The sequence below is a fragment of the Globicephala melas genome, chromosome 1 (genome assembly GCF_963455315.2).
Source record: "Globicephala melas chromosome 1, mGloMel1.2, whole genome shotgun sequence".
NCBI lineage: Eukaryota > Metazoa > Chordata > Mammalia > Artiodactyla > Delphinidae > Globicephala > Globicephala melas.
In genome coordinates this window covers 171392139-171410517 of record NC_083314.1, presented here as the reverse complement: position 1 = coordinate 171410517, position 18379 = coordinate 171392139, and the positions used below count along the sequence as shown (strand labels likewise).

The 18379-nt window shown below is 55.5% G+C and overlaps 1 protein-coding gene across 2 annotated transcripts in view; it reads left to right on the top strand.

Moving 5' to 3' along the window:
* The window catches only part of ALPL (alkaline phosphatase, biomineralization associated), a 57447-nt gene extending 45575 nt beyond the window's left edge, over positions 1-11872 (top strand). For both annotated transcript variants that reach the window (XM_030875827.2, XM_060289133.1), the window contains exons 7-12: positions 3029-3172; positions 5068-5137; positions 7237-7371; positions 9445-9636; positions 10105-10224; positions 10922-11872. In XM_030875827.2, coding sequence (XP_030731687.1) covers positions 3029-3172; positions 5068-5137; positions 7237-7371; positions 9445-9636; positions 10105-10224; positions 10922-11187 — 927 coding nt within the window. In that variant the 3' untranslated portion in view covers positions 11188-11872. The remainder of the gene's footprint in view (positions 1-3028; positions 3173-5067; positions 5138-7236; positions 7372-9444; positions 9637-10104; positions 10225-10921) is intronic.
* The last annotated feature ends 6507 nt before the right edge of the window (positions 11873-18379 follow it).

The following is an 18379-nucleotide window of genomic DNA, read 5'->3' as shown; positions in this document are numbered from 1 at the left end:
GGCCGCCACCACACCTCAAGAACCAGACGCCCAGGGATTATTCTGTAAATGGGAAACTGGCACTGCACTGGAGCGTGGGGGTGACACAGTGCCATCTCAGGGGAGTACCTGCCCTGTACACTCCCACATGCACAGACAGGCACGCGTCCCGTGCACTCAGGCAGCATGCCCAGAGAAAAGGTGGTGTGGGCCGTGGTTAGCCCGAGCTCTTACTTTTAAAACTTGGGTTCCAATCCTTGCCCTGCTGTTTGCTAGCTGTGTGACCTTGGGTCAGTTACTTAACCTCTCTGAGCCTTCCCTTCTACAGCCCTTTTGTGAAATGTACCTACCTTATAAGCCCATTGCAAGATCTAAATAAAATAATCCCTGTAGAGCTTAGCCCTGGGCCCAGTGCCGAGTGAGTGCTCAGAAAGTGGCAGCATTTATGCACGAGCAGCCTCATGTCCCTGCCCTGAAACACCAGCTTTGACATACGGGGCAGGCTCAGCACATGTGCACCCCAGCATTGTCCACCTGATGTTCAGATGGGTCCCTACTCTCTGTTCTTAAATGAGAACCTCTGGCTTGTTCCCTTTTCAGACTCTTGTTACCTACTGCCAGGGGCTGGTGAGGGAGTGAGGGGACTTCGGCCCCCAAGCCTAGAATGGGGGTTCAGTGAGGCTCAGAGAGCCCCCAGGTCCCTCCTACCCCTTACCTCTGTTTCTACCCCCACCAGACAAACTTCCTGGCTCCCAGACCCACCCTCTGCCCCCCCATGCCATCCCCCCAATTTCTAAGTGCCACCTGGCCCCTCTTCCAACCCCTTGTTTTTCTGAGCAGTGGACTGAGTTGCCCCTCTCGGGACACGTAGTCCCGTTGATCGCTCCTAGCAAGCGACCGTGTCAGGCAAAGCCGCCGTTCTGACTTTGCCTGTACCCGACTCATGTCCTGGGACAAGTCGCTTCCCCTCCCCAAGCCTCAGTGTCCCCACCTGTGCAACAGGGGCCGAGAGCCCCACCTGCCCCCTCCCAGGGCCGCTGGAGGCTGAGATGAGGTCATGGACGTGAGAACATTTGTTGTACAAGCACAGGGTGTAATTACGGGGCTGCTCTTGAGAGAGATTTGGCAGCGACAGCCTGAGAAGGGGACAGGAGCTTAAATGAAGGCTTCTGGGGGGGAGGCGGTGGGGGGAGGGGTGTTAACTGGGTTTAGGGGGGTGGTAAGCCACAGAGGCCACTGGGGGATGAGCTAGGGCGTGAGTGTGGAGGTGGGGCAGCTGTGAGGATTGCCCCTCCTCCCTTTCCTCTCTCAGCCTCCTCGTCCTTCCCTCTCCCCTCTGCCCCTGCACCAGCACCACCCCAAAGCCCCCCAGCCCCCAGGCTGTACATGAAACAAAAATCCTAGTGTCCGCCCTGAAAATAAATATCTTTTGCTAAAAAAAAAAAAAAAAAAAAGAAAAAGAAAAATGAAAGACACAAACCCAAACCCCAAAGCCAAACAGCAAGTCTGTTATTTGGGAGTTTAATGAGTGTGTGAAGTGCGTGCTGGGGCTGGAAATGATGAGGCTCCAGGCAACAAGATTGGGGGCTTCATTTTCCATTCTGGAAATGGCAAGGGGTCAGGTTCTGTGGGAACAATTGGGGGGGGCGGGGGACCAGTGACCCGGGGTCCCCTTCTCCTTTTTTAACAGCCTGCCCTGCCCCCAGAGCTCCTGGCTGGAGCTGGCAGTGAGGAACTTGGAACTACTTGGATCTCTACTGCTTCTGGCCGTTGAGAATACCTTCCACGGGAGGCCAGCCCCAGGTGCCGGGACTGCACTGCGTCACTGCATTTCCTCCTGGGACAGTCCAGTGGCTGGGACGGTCCTGTGCGTGGGCATTACTGCCATGTTATAGTTGAGGAAACTGAGGTGCAGAGAGCTTAAGTGACAAGCCCTTGGTCAAGATGCAGGAGAGTCAAGATTCAAACCCAAGTCTGACTTCAGAGCTCTTTCTGGTTCCCCAGGATCCAGGCTGGTCCTGGGGGCCAGCGTGTACCCCTCACCTGTACCACCTGTACCACCGGCCTGGACTCCTGGCTCCCCCTCCACCCTGTGGAACCTGGGTTCTGAGGAGGGAGCTGGAATGGAAGGTTGAGAAGGGTGCGCATGAAATGCCAGTGGATCTGAGGCCAGCTGTCACTGGGTCTGCTCTCCCAAGGTGTCAGCCAGGGGCAGCGGCCTGGGCTGACGCCCATGGTGACAGGAGGACACCGGTGCGGTGGTCACTGCGGGCGGCGGCTAGTATGCTCTTGGCCTCCGTTCTAAAAATAGCCAGAACTTCAAACACGGACTCCCCAGGAAAACAAACAGTCCCGCGTCCGTCTGCCCAAGCGGGTCAGCACAGTGGGTAAAATTAGCCTGGCGGTGACTACACAGACGTGAGCACTGGTCCTCTGTTTGCCAGGCTCCCAGCTGGGCTGCCCCAAGACCTCCCTGGCTGTGGGGGGAGGAGGCTCTCAGAGTCCCCATCCTCAGCTCCATGGACGCCGCCGGGCCCTGGTGCCGGGGCTGGAGGAGGCTCGGGTTCGAATCCTGGCTCTGCCCCTCACCGGCCGTGTGGCCTTATGGGAAAGAAATCACATTTCTACACCCATTTCTTTATTTGGAAAACAGGTGACACGGGTTCCCTTACAGCCTTGGTATGACGTTGAATAAGATCATGTATCTCAAGTCCTTAGTGCCTGACACACACTCTGTACACGGTATTATTCTCACAGAAGCCCAAGTTATGCGTCGGGCTTCTGGAAAGCCGAATAAGGGAGGTTAGCTCCAATATTTCACCCAGAAGCCCGAATCACAGTCCCAATAGCCTCGTGATTTCATCCCTGCCCCCGAGCTGGAGACGTGGAGGCTCGGGGAGGGCAGCGTGGACTGAAGCCAGGACTCGCCATGCTGGAGAAGCTTCCACTCCACCCGCCGGGCCTCCAGGAGCCCAGCTCTCCAGGCGGGGCCTCTGGAGCCTCTGGATGTCATGGCGCCCTGGGCTCCTCATGGCTGTGTCCCCTTTAGGTGATCATGGGGGGCGGCCGGAAGTACATGTTCCCCAAGAATAGAACCGATGTGGAGTATGAGATGGACGAGAAGGCCAGGGGCACGAGGCTGGACGGCCTGAACCTCATCGACATCTGGAAGAGCTTCAAACCGAAACACAAGGTAGCCTGTCCGGGGGCCTGATGGCTGCAGGGTACGCCTGCAGTGGGCAGGGCTGCGGGAGTCCTCTCTGAATCCGTGTTCATTTCTGTAGAATGGGGTCATAATTCTTACCTCAGCGGGCTCAGAGGGCCTTACAGATATATGAATGGCACATAGTAGGTGCCCATCAATTCCCTCCTTCAAGACCACAGTGAAATACCTTCAGGCGGTAAGGAGGAAGGCAGGCCAAGGATAACCTGCAGAGACATTCAGTCCACCTGCACCCCTACTGTGTGCAGGGCCCCTGGCTAGGCATGAGGTCCAAAGGATGAGTCAGATGGTTAAGGAAACGTGGAATGCTGTGTGCTTGGATGGCGAGACGCCCAGGAGCTACGGGAACCCAGAGGGGACAGACCACAAGGGTGGGGCTGAGAAGCCCTGACAAGGGAGAGGAGGGGGAGGAGGCAATATTGGGAGGGTCTTGCAGGCAGAGGTGGCAGGGAGGGGCCGGGCCGGGCACGTGCTGGCCCGCCGGAGCGTGGGAAGACCTGGGCGCTGGCTCCCTGGAGCAGCTCTGGCCCTTAAAATCCATCTGCTGGCCGCTGGGCCTGGGGCAGCTGGGGTCTGGAAATGACTGCGGTCAGGGCTGAAGACAGTGGGAAGCAGCCTGGCAGCCACTTTGATGTCACTCTGGGGTTGGGTTTCTGAGGGTTCCAGGACTGGCCCCCGGGGAGGCCTTGTGGGATAGGGCTGGGCCAAGAGCGAGGTGGGGGGTAGGGGCTGGGAAACGGCCCCCTGGGGCTGGTAGGGGTGGGACTGAGCTGCTTTGAACCTTTCCCACTCCTGAGTCAGCTCAGGTTGGACCAGAGCCCCATCCCAGCCCGAGTCAGAGAGACACCGCCACTCTCAGCCTCAGTTTCTCTACCTGGAACATGGGACCGGAGCTTATAATTCTTCTTGCCCAGGCAGGGGTCTTACCCTGGAACTCAGTCTAGACACCAAGAGGGAGAGAGGCACCCACATCACTGGACCGAACAGGGTATCACTTTGAGGTTTCAGATAAGCCACACATTCTTTGCAAATCGTGCCTTAGTATGGGCTAATCTGTGTGTCTCAGTGTCCCCATCTGTGAAATGAGAATACAGTACCTACCTTGGGTGGGTGATGTGAGGGACAAATGAGATAACGTAGGAGAATCATCTCAGTGAAGGAGGGGAGCTCCACTTTCTTAGCCTTCCCACCCTCCTTCCCAAAGCAGCCCCTGAGGTTCAGAAACCTCTGATCCCAATGCCATTGGCCAGAGAAGGCAAGGGGCTCTCTAATGGACACACAGCTGATTCCTAGTAGTTCGGGACCCCCCGGTCTAGGCCTGAATGGTACCATCACCAGGCAAGCTGGCCAGCCCTTCCCATGGCCTCTATGCCCTGGGGAAACAGCACTTCCTTTATCTCCTCCTTGGAGGGGTTCCCCAGGGCAGAGCTAGGGCTTTGCTTCCTCCCTGGCTCTCCACAGCTCTCAGAATACACATAGCCCATACCTCTCAGTGGGCACTCAAGGCCGCCTGTGATCTGCGCCTCCCTCTTTGCTCCCTGATGCCTCCCCGTGCTTGGAACTCTGCTCCCTGACCCCAGGCTGATCAATTCCTGCTTGTCCTTCAAGGCCCCATTAGGACATCAGGAAGCTGTCTCTGATCCTGCCTCAAGGCTCACAGTGGTCTCTGGTCTCCAAATTCTCATCTCCCTGCATTAAATGTTCCCATTTATTTGCCATTTCTTGAAGGCAGGGATGGTGGGTCTTCGGGGAGGGATTTTAAATGACTGAAGAGAACCAGTACATGCCGCAGACTCTGAGACCAGCTGGGGTTAGTCCTTCCGACTTCCCCAGCCCCGCATGGCTGACACCGCCCTCCTTCCTAGCACTCTCACTATATCTGGAACCGCACCGAACTCCTGGCCCTCGACCCCTACACCGTGGACTACCTCTTGGGTAAGTGGAGGGGGGTGGAGTGGACATCCAGCTGGGTGCCCCGGGGACGAGGTCCCAGGCTGCCCTGCTACTTAGGGACCTTCGCCCTCAGGCTCCAGGACCTGGGAGGGGTGAGGGAGGGGTTCTGGTTCATAGAATTAGACCTGAAATCTGCTGGCTGTGCAGGGTGAATAGCTCCATTGAGCACAAAGGGAAACAAAGCTCAGAGAAAGGAAGCGGCCTCTGGCATGCCACACAGCCAGTTAGAATTAGGGCACAGGTGAGTTTGAACCCTGGCTGGAGCTGGGACTTAAACAGATCCCAGACTGAGGAGCAAGGGGACCCAGAGCCAGCCCTGCTGCGTTGCCAGGGCAGAAGCCAGCTAGATTGTCGCCAGTGGTCTTGACTGGGGGGGGGTGGGTACCCCCATTTCCCCAGGGAATGGGAAACAGGTGTGGGGCCTGGGGGCGGCTCCAGGCCAGGTGGAATGAGACCCTGAGTGCCACCATGCAGACATCTGGGTCCTCTTTCCCTTCTGGCTATTGGGCCAAGCAAGTGGTGGCAAGACCTCCTGCAAATCTTTCTCAAGGAGCACAGCCCCTGGGTCCTGGGTGTGTCACTGGAAGTTATAGGCTTAGAGCTGGGCACCTGGAGGATCCCTCAGATACACACACAGCTCTCTACTTGCCTGGCTCACACAGCACACACCCCATGCCCCACACTGGCTGTGTAGAGTTATGCATGTACCCATGGAGCAAGAAAGTTCTGTTCATGGATCTTAGAGCCAGAGTGCTGGGTTCAAATCCAGCTCCTACCACCCATGAGCTGTGCAACCTTGGGCAAGTGATTTCTCCTCTCTGTGCCACAGTTTTCTCTTCTATAAAATAAGGATAATGAATCCTCCGTAAAATGGGGATAACAATAGGGCCTCCCTCAGGGTTGTCATGAGGATTAAGTGAGCTAATATATGTTACCTGTTGCTGCATAACAAATTATCCCAAAACTTTACAGTTTAAAACAACTGTAAAGTTGTTTTATTTATAATGATTGTTGAACAGTTTATTCCTTCACAGTTTCTCTGGGTCGAGAGTTTGCAAGTGATTTAGCTGGGTCTCTCGTGAGGTTGCAGTCATCTGCAGACTTGTCTGGGGCTGGGGCTTCCGAGGTGGACCACTCATATGGCTCATAACTTGGTGCAGGCTGTTGGCAGGAGGCCTCAGCTCCTTGCCACGTGAATCTCTCCATTGAGTTGCTTGAGTGTCCTTACAACATGGCAGCTGGCTTCCCCCAGAAATGTAAGAGTATGCAAGGCCGAGGCCACAGTGTGTTATGCCCTGGCCTGGAAGTCACACGCCATCATTTCTACAGTGTTCTGTTGGATACACCGGCCAGCCCTAGTCAGTGAGGGAGGGGCACACGCGGGCATGAATTCCAGGAGGGAGGGTTATTGGGCACCATCTCGGAGGCTGGCGCCTAAGTGCTTCCAAAGCACATAGGACAGCGTGTGGCACAGAGTAAGCACTCTGTTCATCGGAGCCCTTGCTTGGCTGCGTGCAATTATGGAAGGGCAAGGTGTTCTGGAAGGACATCCAGGACTGGAAGCACCAACCCAGTACTTGTGGAATCTTGTGACATGGGTAAGAAATGAATCACTCTCCTTACTTCACAAGGGAAAAAACCGAGCTCGGTGAACAGAAGGGACAGTGACCCCAACCCTTCTTCTGTTTCACTGCACAGGGCACTGAGCCCTTCAAGGCTGACCTGTAAATGACATGTAAATACACGCCCAGGCTGCCTTGTGGAGGCCAGGACACAATCCTCTGCCATGTCCAGGGCTCTATGGGCTCAGGGTGGGCTGACGGATTGGAATCCCAGGTCTCCCACTTAGCAGCTGAAAATAGCAAGGTACTAAACACCTGAGGCTCAGTCTCCTCCTCTGTGAAATGGACACAGTGGTCCCTCTCACCATGGCGTGGCTAAGAAGATGAAAGGAGGAAGTGCGCCCAAAGCACCTGGCACAAGTCAGGCCCGCAAGAGCCACCCAGATGAGCTTCCATCCCCCCACTTTACCCCCAAGCTGTGTGTGGGGAGACACCCACATCCTCCCGGGTCCTCCTCAGGTCTCTTTGAGCCAGGGGACATGCAGTATGAGCTCAACAGGAACAACGTGACTGACCCTTCACTCTCCGAGATGGTGGAGACGGCCATCAAGATCCTGAGCAAGAACCCCAAAGGCTTCTTCTTGCTGGTGGAAGGTAGGGGTCCAGGACCTGACTGCAGGGCCACTTCCCTGGCAGCTTCCAGATGGGTTCAGGGGTAGGGCGGTCCAGCTCTCAGAACTGTCCAGTTTGGGGATGAGCAGGGAGATTCCTTTAGGGAGATGGGTTGTGGAGGGAGGGGGGGAAAGGGGGCGGTGCTGAAGTTCCCAGCCCAACAAGCAGCTCTCCTCTGGGCGTGGAGATGGCACATCTGGCTTACTAGTCCAGGAAGGCTTCCTGAGAGAGGAGGCAAGTTTCTTCCTTTTGGAAATACCTCCCCAAGGCCTGGCTCTGGAGGGGTGTGCAGGCCCCTCAGCTTCACTCCTCCCGAAAGACAAATCAGCAGGCCCCGGTAGACAAATGTGCTCTTAGCAGCTGCCTGGCTGGGCCCAAGGACGCCGGCCCAGGGTCCTCCTCTGTAGGTGCCCATCGGTCTGCAGGAACCCTCGCAGCTGGACAGCAGACCTCTGATGTTACTGGGCCCGTGTAGGAACAAGGTCAGAGAGGAGAAGGCCCAGGGCGGGCCCTGGGATATCCCGGGGTCCCCTGGGTTGGGAGAGCCAGACCCTTCAGGAGGCAGCGGTGCTGTATGCCGACATTCCTGGGGTTTCCCAGCACTGTTGTGAGGCCCTGGAGTCATTGTCCTGATGCTGCCACCCACTGGCTCTGTGACCTCTACCTGTACATTTCTGTAAAACGAGGCCAAAAATAGTCCCCCTCTCCAAGAAGGGTTATTAGCATCCATTGAGTTCAGAGACATAATGTACTTGGAGCAGGGCCCAAAAGAGAATAAATCCTTTATGCTTCTGTTATTATCATTATTATGATTACACAGTAGCTAAGTCAATCACAATAGGAAGTGAGAGGAAATGATAAAGTTTCCAGAATCTTCCAAGGTTCTAACAACTATTGTCTTTCATGTTCTAAATGGACACACGCACACGGACGTATTTGCACACATCCTGTCACCACACATACGCACACGCTCAGGCCCCTCCGCCCTCCAGAGGCCAGCGGCCGCCAGCCCAACTCGGCGGCTCTCTTGCCAAGCCCCGGGGTTCCCACTGAAGCACGGCGGTCTCGGCCTGGCCCTGAACGGGCCTCTGATGCCGAAGAACCAACCAGGAACCAGTGGTGAGCACGGGCTCCCCCGGGAGCGGTCTTCTTTGTGAGCGCGGCCAAGACTGGGCCTGCCAGACCAGCTGCTCCCAGAGCCACAACAAAGGAGGGACCCACCCTGCTAGCCTGCCGGGCCAGAGTGGTGAGGCCCAGGCTAGCAGGAAGGAGGGCGGCCAGGCCCCCAGGCTTAGGAGCCTCAGAGACGGGAGTGTCCACCAGTCATCGTCTTCCTGTTAGAGATGGAAGGTGTTCTCCGAAGTCACACAGCCTTAGCCGTGACCTTTAAGCCAGGCTTAACGCCAGGCCTCCTGTGCTCGTCTGGGGAGGTGGCATGAGGTGCAGGCTTCCCCGGGCCTTTATGGGAGGCTGCCGTAGGCACTGCCCAGGCATGGAGGGTTTTTCCCCTTTAGGAGCGTGCTTAACCCTCGGAGGGGATGTATTCAAAGCGGAGATGGAAAAACAGGGCTTTACAGCGAGTCACGCCTGAAATCAAATCCTAGCAGATCCCACCTTGGACACATCACTTCCCACTCCCGGCCTCAGCTGCTCCATCTGTAAACGGGGCTAATCGTACCCATCTCTGCCCACGGTTGTTGTGAAAGGGAAACAAGACATCAGCTTATGATGCCTGGCACCTAGTAGCCATTCAGGCATGTTGGGTCCCTTCCCTCCCTCTCCGAGGTCTTCAGGGACCCCGAGAAGCTGAAGAAGCAGTGCTGGGAGCCGAGTGGGGTGGTGGGGCTGCTTTAAACCCTGGCTTTGCACTCTCCATGCGTGGGCCTGTGGTCCAACAACTCGCCTTCTGAGGTGCTGTGAAGGTCGAATGGCTGTGTCAAGTGCCTCGTGTGGTGCCTGGCCCAGGGGAGTCCCCTGGCCATCATGGGATGGGAATTGGGGGTCAGATCTCCTTCCCTGCCCCCTCACTGGAGGCCTTTGCCTTGGTGTCCCAAGGGGGAAGGATTGACCACGGGCACCATGAGGGCAAAGCCAAGCAGGCACTGCACGAGGTGGTGGAGATGGACCGGGCCATCGGGCAGGCAGGCGCCATGACCTCCGTGGAAGACACGCTGACCGTTGTCACCGCCGACCACTCCCACGTCTTTACCTTTGGCGGGTACACCCCCCGTGGCAACTCTATTTTTGGTAGGTGGGCCTCCATTGGGGTGGGCATTGGGCACTCCCAGGGTCTGCCCTCTGGGAGCAGGAGTGGGGTGGGAGACCTGGCAAGCCCAGGGCCTGGCACGTGTGAGACTCAGAATTGGGCAGGGAGGAGAAGTCACTGACAGGTGGGGGAACACAGGATGGGGGATGGAGTGAAGTGATGCCTGGGTGGGTGTATGGGTGGCCACCTGGATGATGGATGGGTAGAAAAATGAGAGGGAGGATGGATTAATGGACAGGAGAGAGGAGAGGATGGATGGATGGATGTGAAGGATGGAAGGACAGACCAACAGATGGGAGGATGTGGGCACAGTGAAAACTGAAGGGTGGCTGGTTGGAAATAAATTGGGTTTGGAAGGCGACTCCATGAAAGGGGACCCAGGCGTTGCCAAGCTGGGGGCTGGGGACTGTACTCCAACATGACCCCTGGACCAGTGCCTCCCTGTGCAGGTCTGGCCCCCATGGTGAGTGACACAGACAAGAAGCCTTTCACTGCCATCCTGTATGGCAACGGGCCCGGCTACAAGGTGGTAGGCGGTGAGCGAGAGAATGTCTCCATGGTGGACTATGGTAAGGCTGCACGGCCCAGAGCTGGGAGGGGACAGGGCGCCCCCTAGGGATGAGCTTGGAAACAGTGTAGTCCTGTGGTTAAGGCTGGGGGGGTGTCTCAGAATAGCCAGGACTTGAGTCAGAACAACCTTAATTTGAATCCCTCCTAAAATCTAGCAGCTCTGTGACCTTGGGCAAATAACTTCACCTTCCTCAGCTTCTGTTTCCTCCATATCTGCCTCCCAAGTTTGTCTGAAGGACTAGATAGATCTGATGAGCTTAGCGTGGTACCTGGCATGTGTAGGTACTTGCTATGTTACACTGTCATTTTTACTGGCTGTATGATATTCCAGCGTGTGAGTCTTCCCAGTCTGCTTATGCAATTCCATATTGTTGGATGTTTGTTCATGATGTCCCCAGGGGTCCCTGGGGGCCTAATGGCACAGCCAATGGTAAGAGGCTCTCCTGGGTTGACTCTTCCCTTCTAATCCAGACAGCCCGGATGAGGTCTGGGGGTTGAGAGTGCAGGCTTCTGTGTCAGAACAGACTCAGGCCCAAATCCTGTGGCCTGGTGCGAAATGACTTCCCTCCAGTGAGCCTCAGTTTCCTCTTCTATAAAATGGGGGCATTCAAGCCAACCTGGAAGGGGCACGGGGAAGCTACTGCATAGTGCCAGGCCCCTGGTAGGCTCTCAGCAAGTGTTTCTTCTGGCCCGCAGCTCACAACAACTACCAGGCACAGTCCGCCGTGCCCCTGCGCCACGAGACCCATGGCGGGGAGGATGTAGCCGTCTTCGCCAAGGGCCCCATGGCACACCTGCTGCACGGCGTCCACGAGCAGAACTACATCCCCCACGTGATGGCTTACGCAGCCTGCATCGGTGCCAACCGCGACCACTGTGCCTCCGCCAGCTTGTCAGGCAGCCCCTCCCCAGGCCCTCTGCTCTTCCTGCTGGCCCTGCTCCCCCTGGCCATCCTGTTCTGAGGGCCCAGGGCCTGGGCATCTACCAGCCCACGACAGATGGCTGGCCTCCCTCTCCAAGTGCTGCCCACCCCCGGCAGCCCACACCTCCAGGGGCGGGAGGCAGAGGCCTCCACAGCCTCTGCAGCTGCCAGAAAGGGGACCCAGGAAACCAAAGTCTGCCTGCTGCCCACCTCGCTCCCCGCTGGAAATCTCCACCAGTTGCTGGCCTCCAGCCTCTGCCCCCACCCGCTGCCCCTTTGGCCAACAGGGTAGGTTTCTCTTGGGCAGGCAGAGAGCATAGACTGCAGAACTTCTCAAAGCATCTGATTTTTCTAGCAGACGTATTTCTCCAGACCCAGAGGCCTTGGAGCTTCTACAGAACATTCCGGATTGACCCTCCCACTCCCCTCTCCTTCCCTCTGGAAGCCACCAGGCCCCACCAGGCTCATGTCCCTGTCCCCAAGCCCAGTCCTAACTGCAGGGGAGACCAAGTCCTTCTCCTCAGGATGGGGGTTTGCTCACTCATTCCAAGGCCGCCTGGGGCTCCCAGGAAGTCAGCTCCTGGGACTGGCCATCCAGCCCAGGGTGGCCCAGGCTGGGAAGGGCAGCCTGGCAGAGCAGACACTTCCCAGCTCTGAACACACATGCCAGCTCCTCTCTGAAGTGACTCTCCTGTTTGGAGCAGCCAAAAATTTTTCTCTTTTTGACGTTGGTTAAAAGGGAACACAAAACATTTAAATAAAACTTTCCAAATATTTCTGAGGACAGGACTGAGTCTTTGTGGTCAGTGAGGAAGAGACTGAAATAAGATCATTCCTCTGGGAAGAACTGGACTCAGGGCCCAGGAGCACAGGTGGGGTTGGACGGGGAGAAAGGGGTCTCCTGCTGACCTGGGGACTTCACCGCTCATTACCTGGGCGACTTTGGACAAAGTCCTTTGTGTCTCTGCCTCTCCATTTCCTTATCTGTAAAATGGGAGGCAGTCCACTCTGGGGTTGCCATGAAGATTAAAGAAGACTGCCTCGGTGCCCTGAAACCCACGGCAGGAAGGCCTTCAAGGGCCCTGGGACACCCTTGCTGCATGGCGCTCACAAACAACTGCCCACCTTGGCCCATTGTAGCTGTTCCTCCATTCATTCACTCAATAAGCATTGAGTATGAGCCAGGCACTGTACTAGGTCCTAAGAATTTAGTGGTTGCCCTCACAGAGCTTCAGCCTAGATGATTGTGATTTTTCCATTCCTGATTGTCAAGCCCGGGTACCAGACTCAAGATTACACCCGATATTGGGGGTATACAGAGTTGCCCAAGTTTGCTCCTCTTTCCTCAATTAGAATCAAAGTCCCAATAATGATACTAATCCTAACAATTAATATTGATCATTTACCATCTGCCGATCTCTGTGCTTGATGCTTGTATGCGTTCAGTTCATTTAATCCTCACTAGGAAGTAGGCCTCCATCATCCACATTTCTAGATGATGAAGCCAAGTGTGCAGGAGGGGATGTGAGTGCCCAAGGTCCCTCAAGTTGTGGAGCTGGAATTTGATTACAAAGTTCCCATACTTAATGACACGCTTTATTTCTTTATAATGCATTTCCGACCTCCTGCCAACCAGGCTCTGAGGCAGCCAATACTAATGACTCATAACAGGGGCCAGTTAAATATGAACTTGGAAAGATGAGAAATTGTATGTCAGAAGCAGACATCCTTCAAGAATGAAAATGCAGCTGAGCAGATTTCTCTTTGAGTTTCCAAGCAGTCCTAGCAAAAAGGGAAGCGCAGCCGAGCAGATGCTGGGATAACAAATTAAACTACATGCCTACATTCTCGCCAGGACGGAGACCTCATCTTCAGCTGTACATTACAGCATTTTCATTTGTTATTCTCATACCATCCTCACAATTTTTGTCATATCTCTGTACTATCATTTCCTAAACACTTCTTTTTTCTTTTTTTAAATTTATTTTGGCTGCACCGGGTCTTAGTTGGCGGCATGCAGGATCCTTAGTTGCGGCATGCGGACTTCTTAGTTGGGGCATGCAAAGTCTTAGTAGCGGCATACATGCAGGATCTAGTTCCCTGACCAGGGACCAAACCCACATCCCCTGCACTGGGAGCATGGAGTGTTTACCCCCTGGACCACCAGGGGAGTCCCCCTAAACACTTCTTTAAATTCACATTTAAGCAGTCTGTTTTTAAAAGTTTGCCAGGGACTTCCCTGGTGGCACAGTGGTTAAGAATCTGCCTGTCAATGCAGGGGACACAGGTTCGAGCCCTGGTCCGGGAAGATCCCACATGTCGTGGAGCAACTAAGCCTGTGCGCCACAACTACTGAAGCCCGCATGCCTAGAGCCTGTGCTCCGCAACAAGAGAAGCCACTGCAATGAGAAGCCTTCGCACTGCAACAAAGAGTAGCCCCTGCTCGCCACAACTAGAGAAAGCCCATGTGCAGCAAAAAAGACCCAACGCAGCCAAAAATAAATTTTAAAAAATTTCGCCAGTACCACCCAAAATCAATTTACACGTCTCTGGGGTATGCAAACCATCCTTTGTGTCTTCTTAGGTTGGGTTTATCCAGAGGCAGACTCTGAGACAAGGATCTGAGTACAACTGGTTTATAAAAGGAACCCAGAAAGCACCAGGCAGAGTGAGGGAGTCAGCATGGAAAGGGAAGGATATGTTATTAAGCAGGTTACCATTCTGGACAACTAGGGCTCAGTCCCACTGTGGGCCTCCAGGAGACTGTGTAGAAGATGTATCTCAGAGTTATACCACTGTGGGGCGAGGGAGCTGGGGTATTTATTCTCCAGCTCTAATCCCTCGTTGGCTGAGGGCTGCTCCCAGGAAAATGAACACCCTGGCCCTTCCAACCGGCCCCTGGAAGGGCTGAGACAAAGCTCCCAAGCATGTGCTAGAACAGTAAATGCTCAAAGGATACAAACAAAGCACCATCACATCTGTTAGACTTTGGGATGGGTTCAAAAGCATGGGCTGTGAGTCAGAGAGATAGGGGTTCCTGTCTCTGCTCCATCACTTTCTCGTTGCCATGAGCTCAGGAGAGTTCTTTAACTTCGCTGACGTTCCATTCCTGCATCTGAATGTACAGTCCCAGCACCATGCTGAACACATACTGAGCCTTTAGGATCCCATGAGAAACAAGGAGCTCCTCCTGCCGTGAGTCCAGGCTGTGGGCTGATGTCTGCTTCAAGGGTAATCAAGGATGCTCCGGCGCCACTGCTCCAGAGTCTTCCCCATGCCTCCCTCACCCAGGCTGCACCCCACACCTTCACGTCACTCATCACCCCTTTAGTCTAACTGTTGGTGGCTCTGAGTCCTAATCCAGGCCAGGGGTCCAGACAGAGGTCCCAGCTCCACCCATCCACCCGCAGAACTAGAAGCTAAGGGTGACAGTAAGATGCTTTCTCAGGGAGGAAGACTGAAGCTAAGCTGACAAGTCCTCTTCTAGTCATCCAGATAACCCTGTCTTCTGTTAAAGAGAAATCTAGAACTTAACACAATAAGAGTTTATTTCTATCTCAAACAGCTGGTGGTGCCTCTGGTCAGGTGCCTGGGACCCAGGTTCTTTCCACTATGTGGCTCTGCTGTCTTCTAAATTCCAGATGTTCTATCTAACCAGAACGTCTATCTGACCAGCTCACCAATGGGGGGGTGGGAGGGACCCACTCTTTAACCACTTCTTCCTGGAAGTAACATATGTCCCTTCTACTCAGGGTGCATTGGTGAGAACTAGTCACATGATCCCATCAAATGCAAAGGAGGCTGGGAAATGTAGTCTTCAGTTGAGTGGCTGTTTCCCACCAACAACTCTAGCAGGTTCTCAACTGCGGCACTACCAGCACTTGGGGCTGGGTGCTTCTCTGTTGTGAGGACTGTCCTGTGCATTATAGGATGGTTAGCAACATGCCCAGCCCCTCCTCACTAGATTTCTAGGGGATGCGACCACTGCCCCCCACCCCACTCAACAATGAGCACCTTTGCTCCACAGAAAGGAAGGGGTGTAGGAAGCTTGGGTTGTCTTGTCTTAGCTTCACTTACGCTCAGGCCACCTTCCAACTCACAGTGTTTCAGAACATTGGGAACTTGCACAAAAGATTTGAATTTCTGGCTTTTTTTGAAAAATTGGAAGGTGTGCTGGCACTGCCCCACATTTCTGCAAGGCAGTAGTCAGCTGGAGCAGAGAGACGGCTGCCCATCTTGGGGGTACCTCTCCTGTTTGCCTCAGTCCCCAGGGTTCCCTGGACCCTATGCAAAGCCCCTCTGGACTGGTGTTACTTGTCTGGTCGTTGTGGAAACTGAGCTTGTGGCCCCTGCCTTATTCTGGGCCATAGCCTGGGCCACGCCTGGGAGACAACTGCGAATAGCCCCAGGACTCTGTCCTCAGGAAGTTCATGTCTCATGGTAGAGACCACCAGGGGGAATTCCAGGGCAGTGGGGAGGCAAGGAACTGTGGGGGCATGGAGGGGGCACCTAACCAGCTGGGGGCACAAGTGGGGTGGGCACAGACAGAAGGCAAAGAATGAACTGGGGCTTGACAAGGCGAGGAGGACTGAGGCAGGCATGAGGCTACAGAGGGGAATTCAGAGGAAATGTTGCGGGAAAGATGGGCAGGAGGGCCTCAAATGCCATTCCAAGAAGCCGGGGGTTGACCTTGAAGACCCTGGGGAGCCATGGAAGATTCTGGAGCTGGGACATGAGCATCATTTTTGAAAGATCATCTTGGCTGCCAGCTTTGAGAAGAATTAGAGGCTGGGAAACCGACAAGGAAGTCTGCTGCAAGAGGCCAGGCAAGGGAAGCTGGGGTCATGGAGGTGGGGAGGAGGAAGCAGTCCCCAGACCTGTGCCTGAGAGTCTCAGTCCTGTTTGTGAAGAAGGAAACTGGACCAGCATGTAAGTGGATAGATTGTCAGCAAACTTACTGCTCTGAGATTGAAGGCAGGAGGGAGCAGGGGACCTACAATGCATCGCACACCCTACTAAGCACCCCAGACATGGCAGTGAAGTTGTAGGACGGTTAGTAGCATCCCCAGGTGCTAGACACATCCACATACCCCACCACCATCCTGTGAGCTGGACAATATCATCCCCATTTTACAGATTAGGAAGCTGAGGCTTGGCAGGGCACAGGGACCTGTTCCATGGCTTGTTAGTGACAGCTGCAAGTTGAACCCAGGTCTGCCTGACCCCCAGTCCACCTCCTCCAAGGCCCTCCGAGGCGCTAATCTCTCCAAGGAAAACAACCCCAGCCCCATCAGCCACAGAAGCCCTTCGATCAGGTAGTGAGATCCCCAAAGCAGCAGCGTTTATAATTAGCCCTGGTGGCTAACCCTGAGACCTCCCACCAAGATCTAGTACCAGCCGATCTGGGGGTGGGGTGGGGGATTAAGTTCTCAGAAGAGGATTTGGGCTTCCGAGTTCCTGTGTGGCTTCCTGGGGCCTCCTTGTGATGCTGCCTTGATCATGGCTCCAGGCTCTTTTCCGGCTCCTCGGCCATCTGCCCGCAACCTCAGGATGGGGGGCACGCACATGACCCACCAGCCCAGCAGGGGCAGGCGGGGCGTGGGGCCGCCACCGGCCAGTGCTGGCTCTCCCTCCTGCCCACTGGAACCGAGGCTTAGAGTCGCTGAGGTGTTGGAAACACTGGCTACAGGCACAGCCGTGGACATTTCCACGGTGCTCCCTGAGCGCCAGCATCCTTCCTAGTGCTTCACAGCGCACTTAACTCATTTATCCGCCCAACCACTCTCCGAGGGCAGGGACTGTTACTGTCTCTGGTTTACAGATGAGGAAAAGGAAGCAGAGAGCAATCTGATAACTTCTGTGAAGTCCCACAACTAACAGGAGATGAGAAGGATGTGAAGGCAGGCAGTGCGACCGCGCACTGGGCCGGATGAGCAGCAGAAAGCAGGAGTCGGGATTGTAACTCTGCAAAGGTTTGAGGGAGCAGGGCTGCCGGCGTCAGTCAGGAGATCCTGACCTCTTGGGCCTGTGCCCTTGTCCCGGTGGGGAGTGCCCAGCAGCCTCAGGCAGAGCCCCTGCCTCCCCCTGCCTCCCCCTGCCTCCCCCTGCCTCCCCCTGCCTCCCCCTGCCTCCCTCTCCCTCCCCTCCCTCCTCTTCCCTCCCCTCCCTCCTCCTCCCTCCCCCTCCCTCCTCCTCTCTCCCGCTGCCCAGGCCAGGGCAGGTGGCCCCAGGGTCTCTGAGGTCAGCCTGGGCTTGAACACTCTGGCTGAGGGCCCTGTAATCAGCCTCCTGCCCACTCAGGTGATCTGGTTGGGGAACAGTGGTGGCTAAGAGGCTGTGCCCTGAGGATGGGGGCTGGGTCAGGATGAGAAGAGGGCTCTGGGGCAGAATATGGACAGGCTCAAGGTGTGACCATTCCCTCTTCTCCCAGAGCCCTTCCAGGGCTAAGGCCTGAGCAGCTGCTGCCTGTTCTCAGGGTATGAACAGGTGCTGTCCTGACATCCAACCTCAAGGCAAGATTCAGTGCTGGATGGGCCTTTTGCCCTGATCCCTCCACTCCTGAGGGATCTCCTGGGGACAGGCCTCTTTCCATTGTCACCCAGACAAAGCTCAGGGCTGGAGTTGGCTTCTACAGGCCAGGGAGGAAGGTAGCCAAGAGAGGGTCAGAGACCAAGTTGAAGTCACACAGTAAAACAGGCAGAGGAGCCCAGCTTCCACCTCTGGCAAAGGGTTCTCCCCGTCTCCTGACCCTGGGTCCAGCCAGCTCAGGGTCAGCCATGCCTTGGGACTGTGGGTGCCAGTGAGAGAGGAGGACACAGGAGCCCAGTGCCTGCCTCACGCTGGCATCTCAGCACCCCCTCCCCGCCAGCCATCTCTCTCCACCCTCTTAGGTAGGGCACTGGCACTGGCCCCATTTTACAAATAAGAAAACCAAGGTCCAGAGAGTGCCTGGGGGCCCTGCTGTAGCTGGTGGGCAGGGAGGACTTGTCTGAGGAGGTGACACTTGGTTTGAGACCCAGTCGGTAAGAAGGTGGCCTTTCAAAGAGCTGGAGGAAAGATTATTCCAAGTAGGATAAAGCAAGTGCAAAGACCCTGGGGCAGGAATACTCTTAATATGTTTGAGGGACAGAAATAACCAATGTGGCTGGAGCCCAGAGAAAGGGGAGACGGTGGATGGGATGAGGTGGGAGTGGCGGACAGGAGCTGTGTCGCGTGGGGCACGATAGGCACCT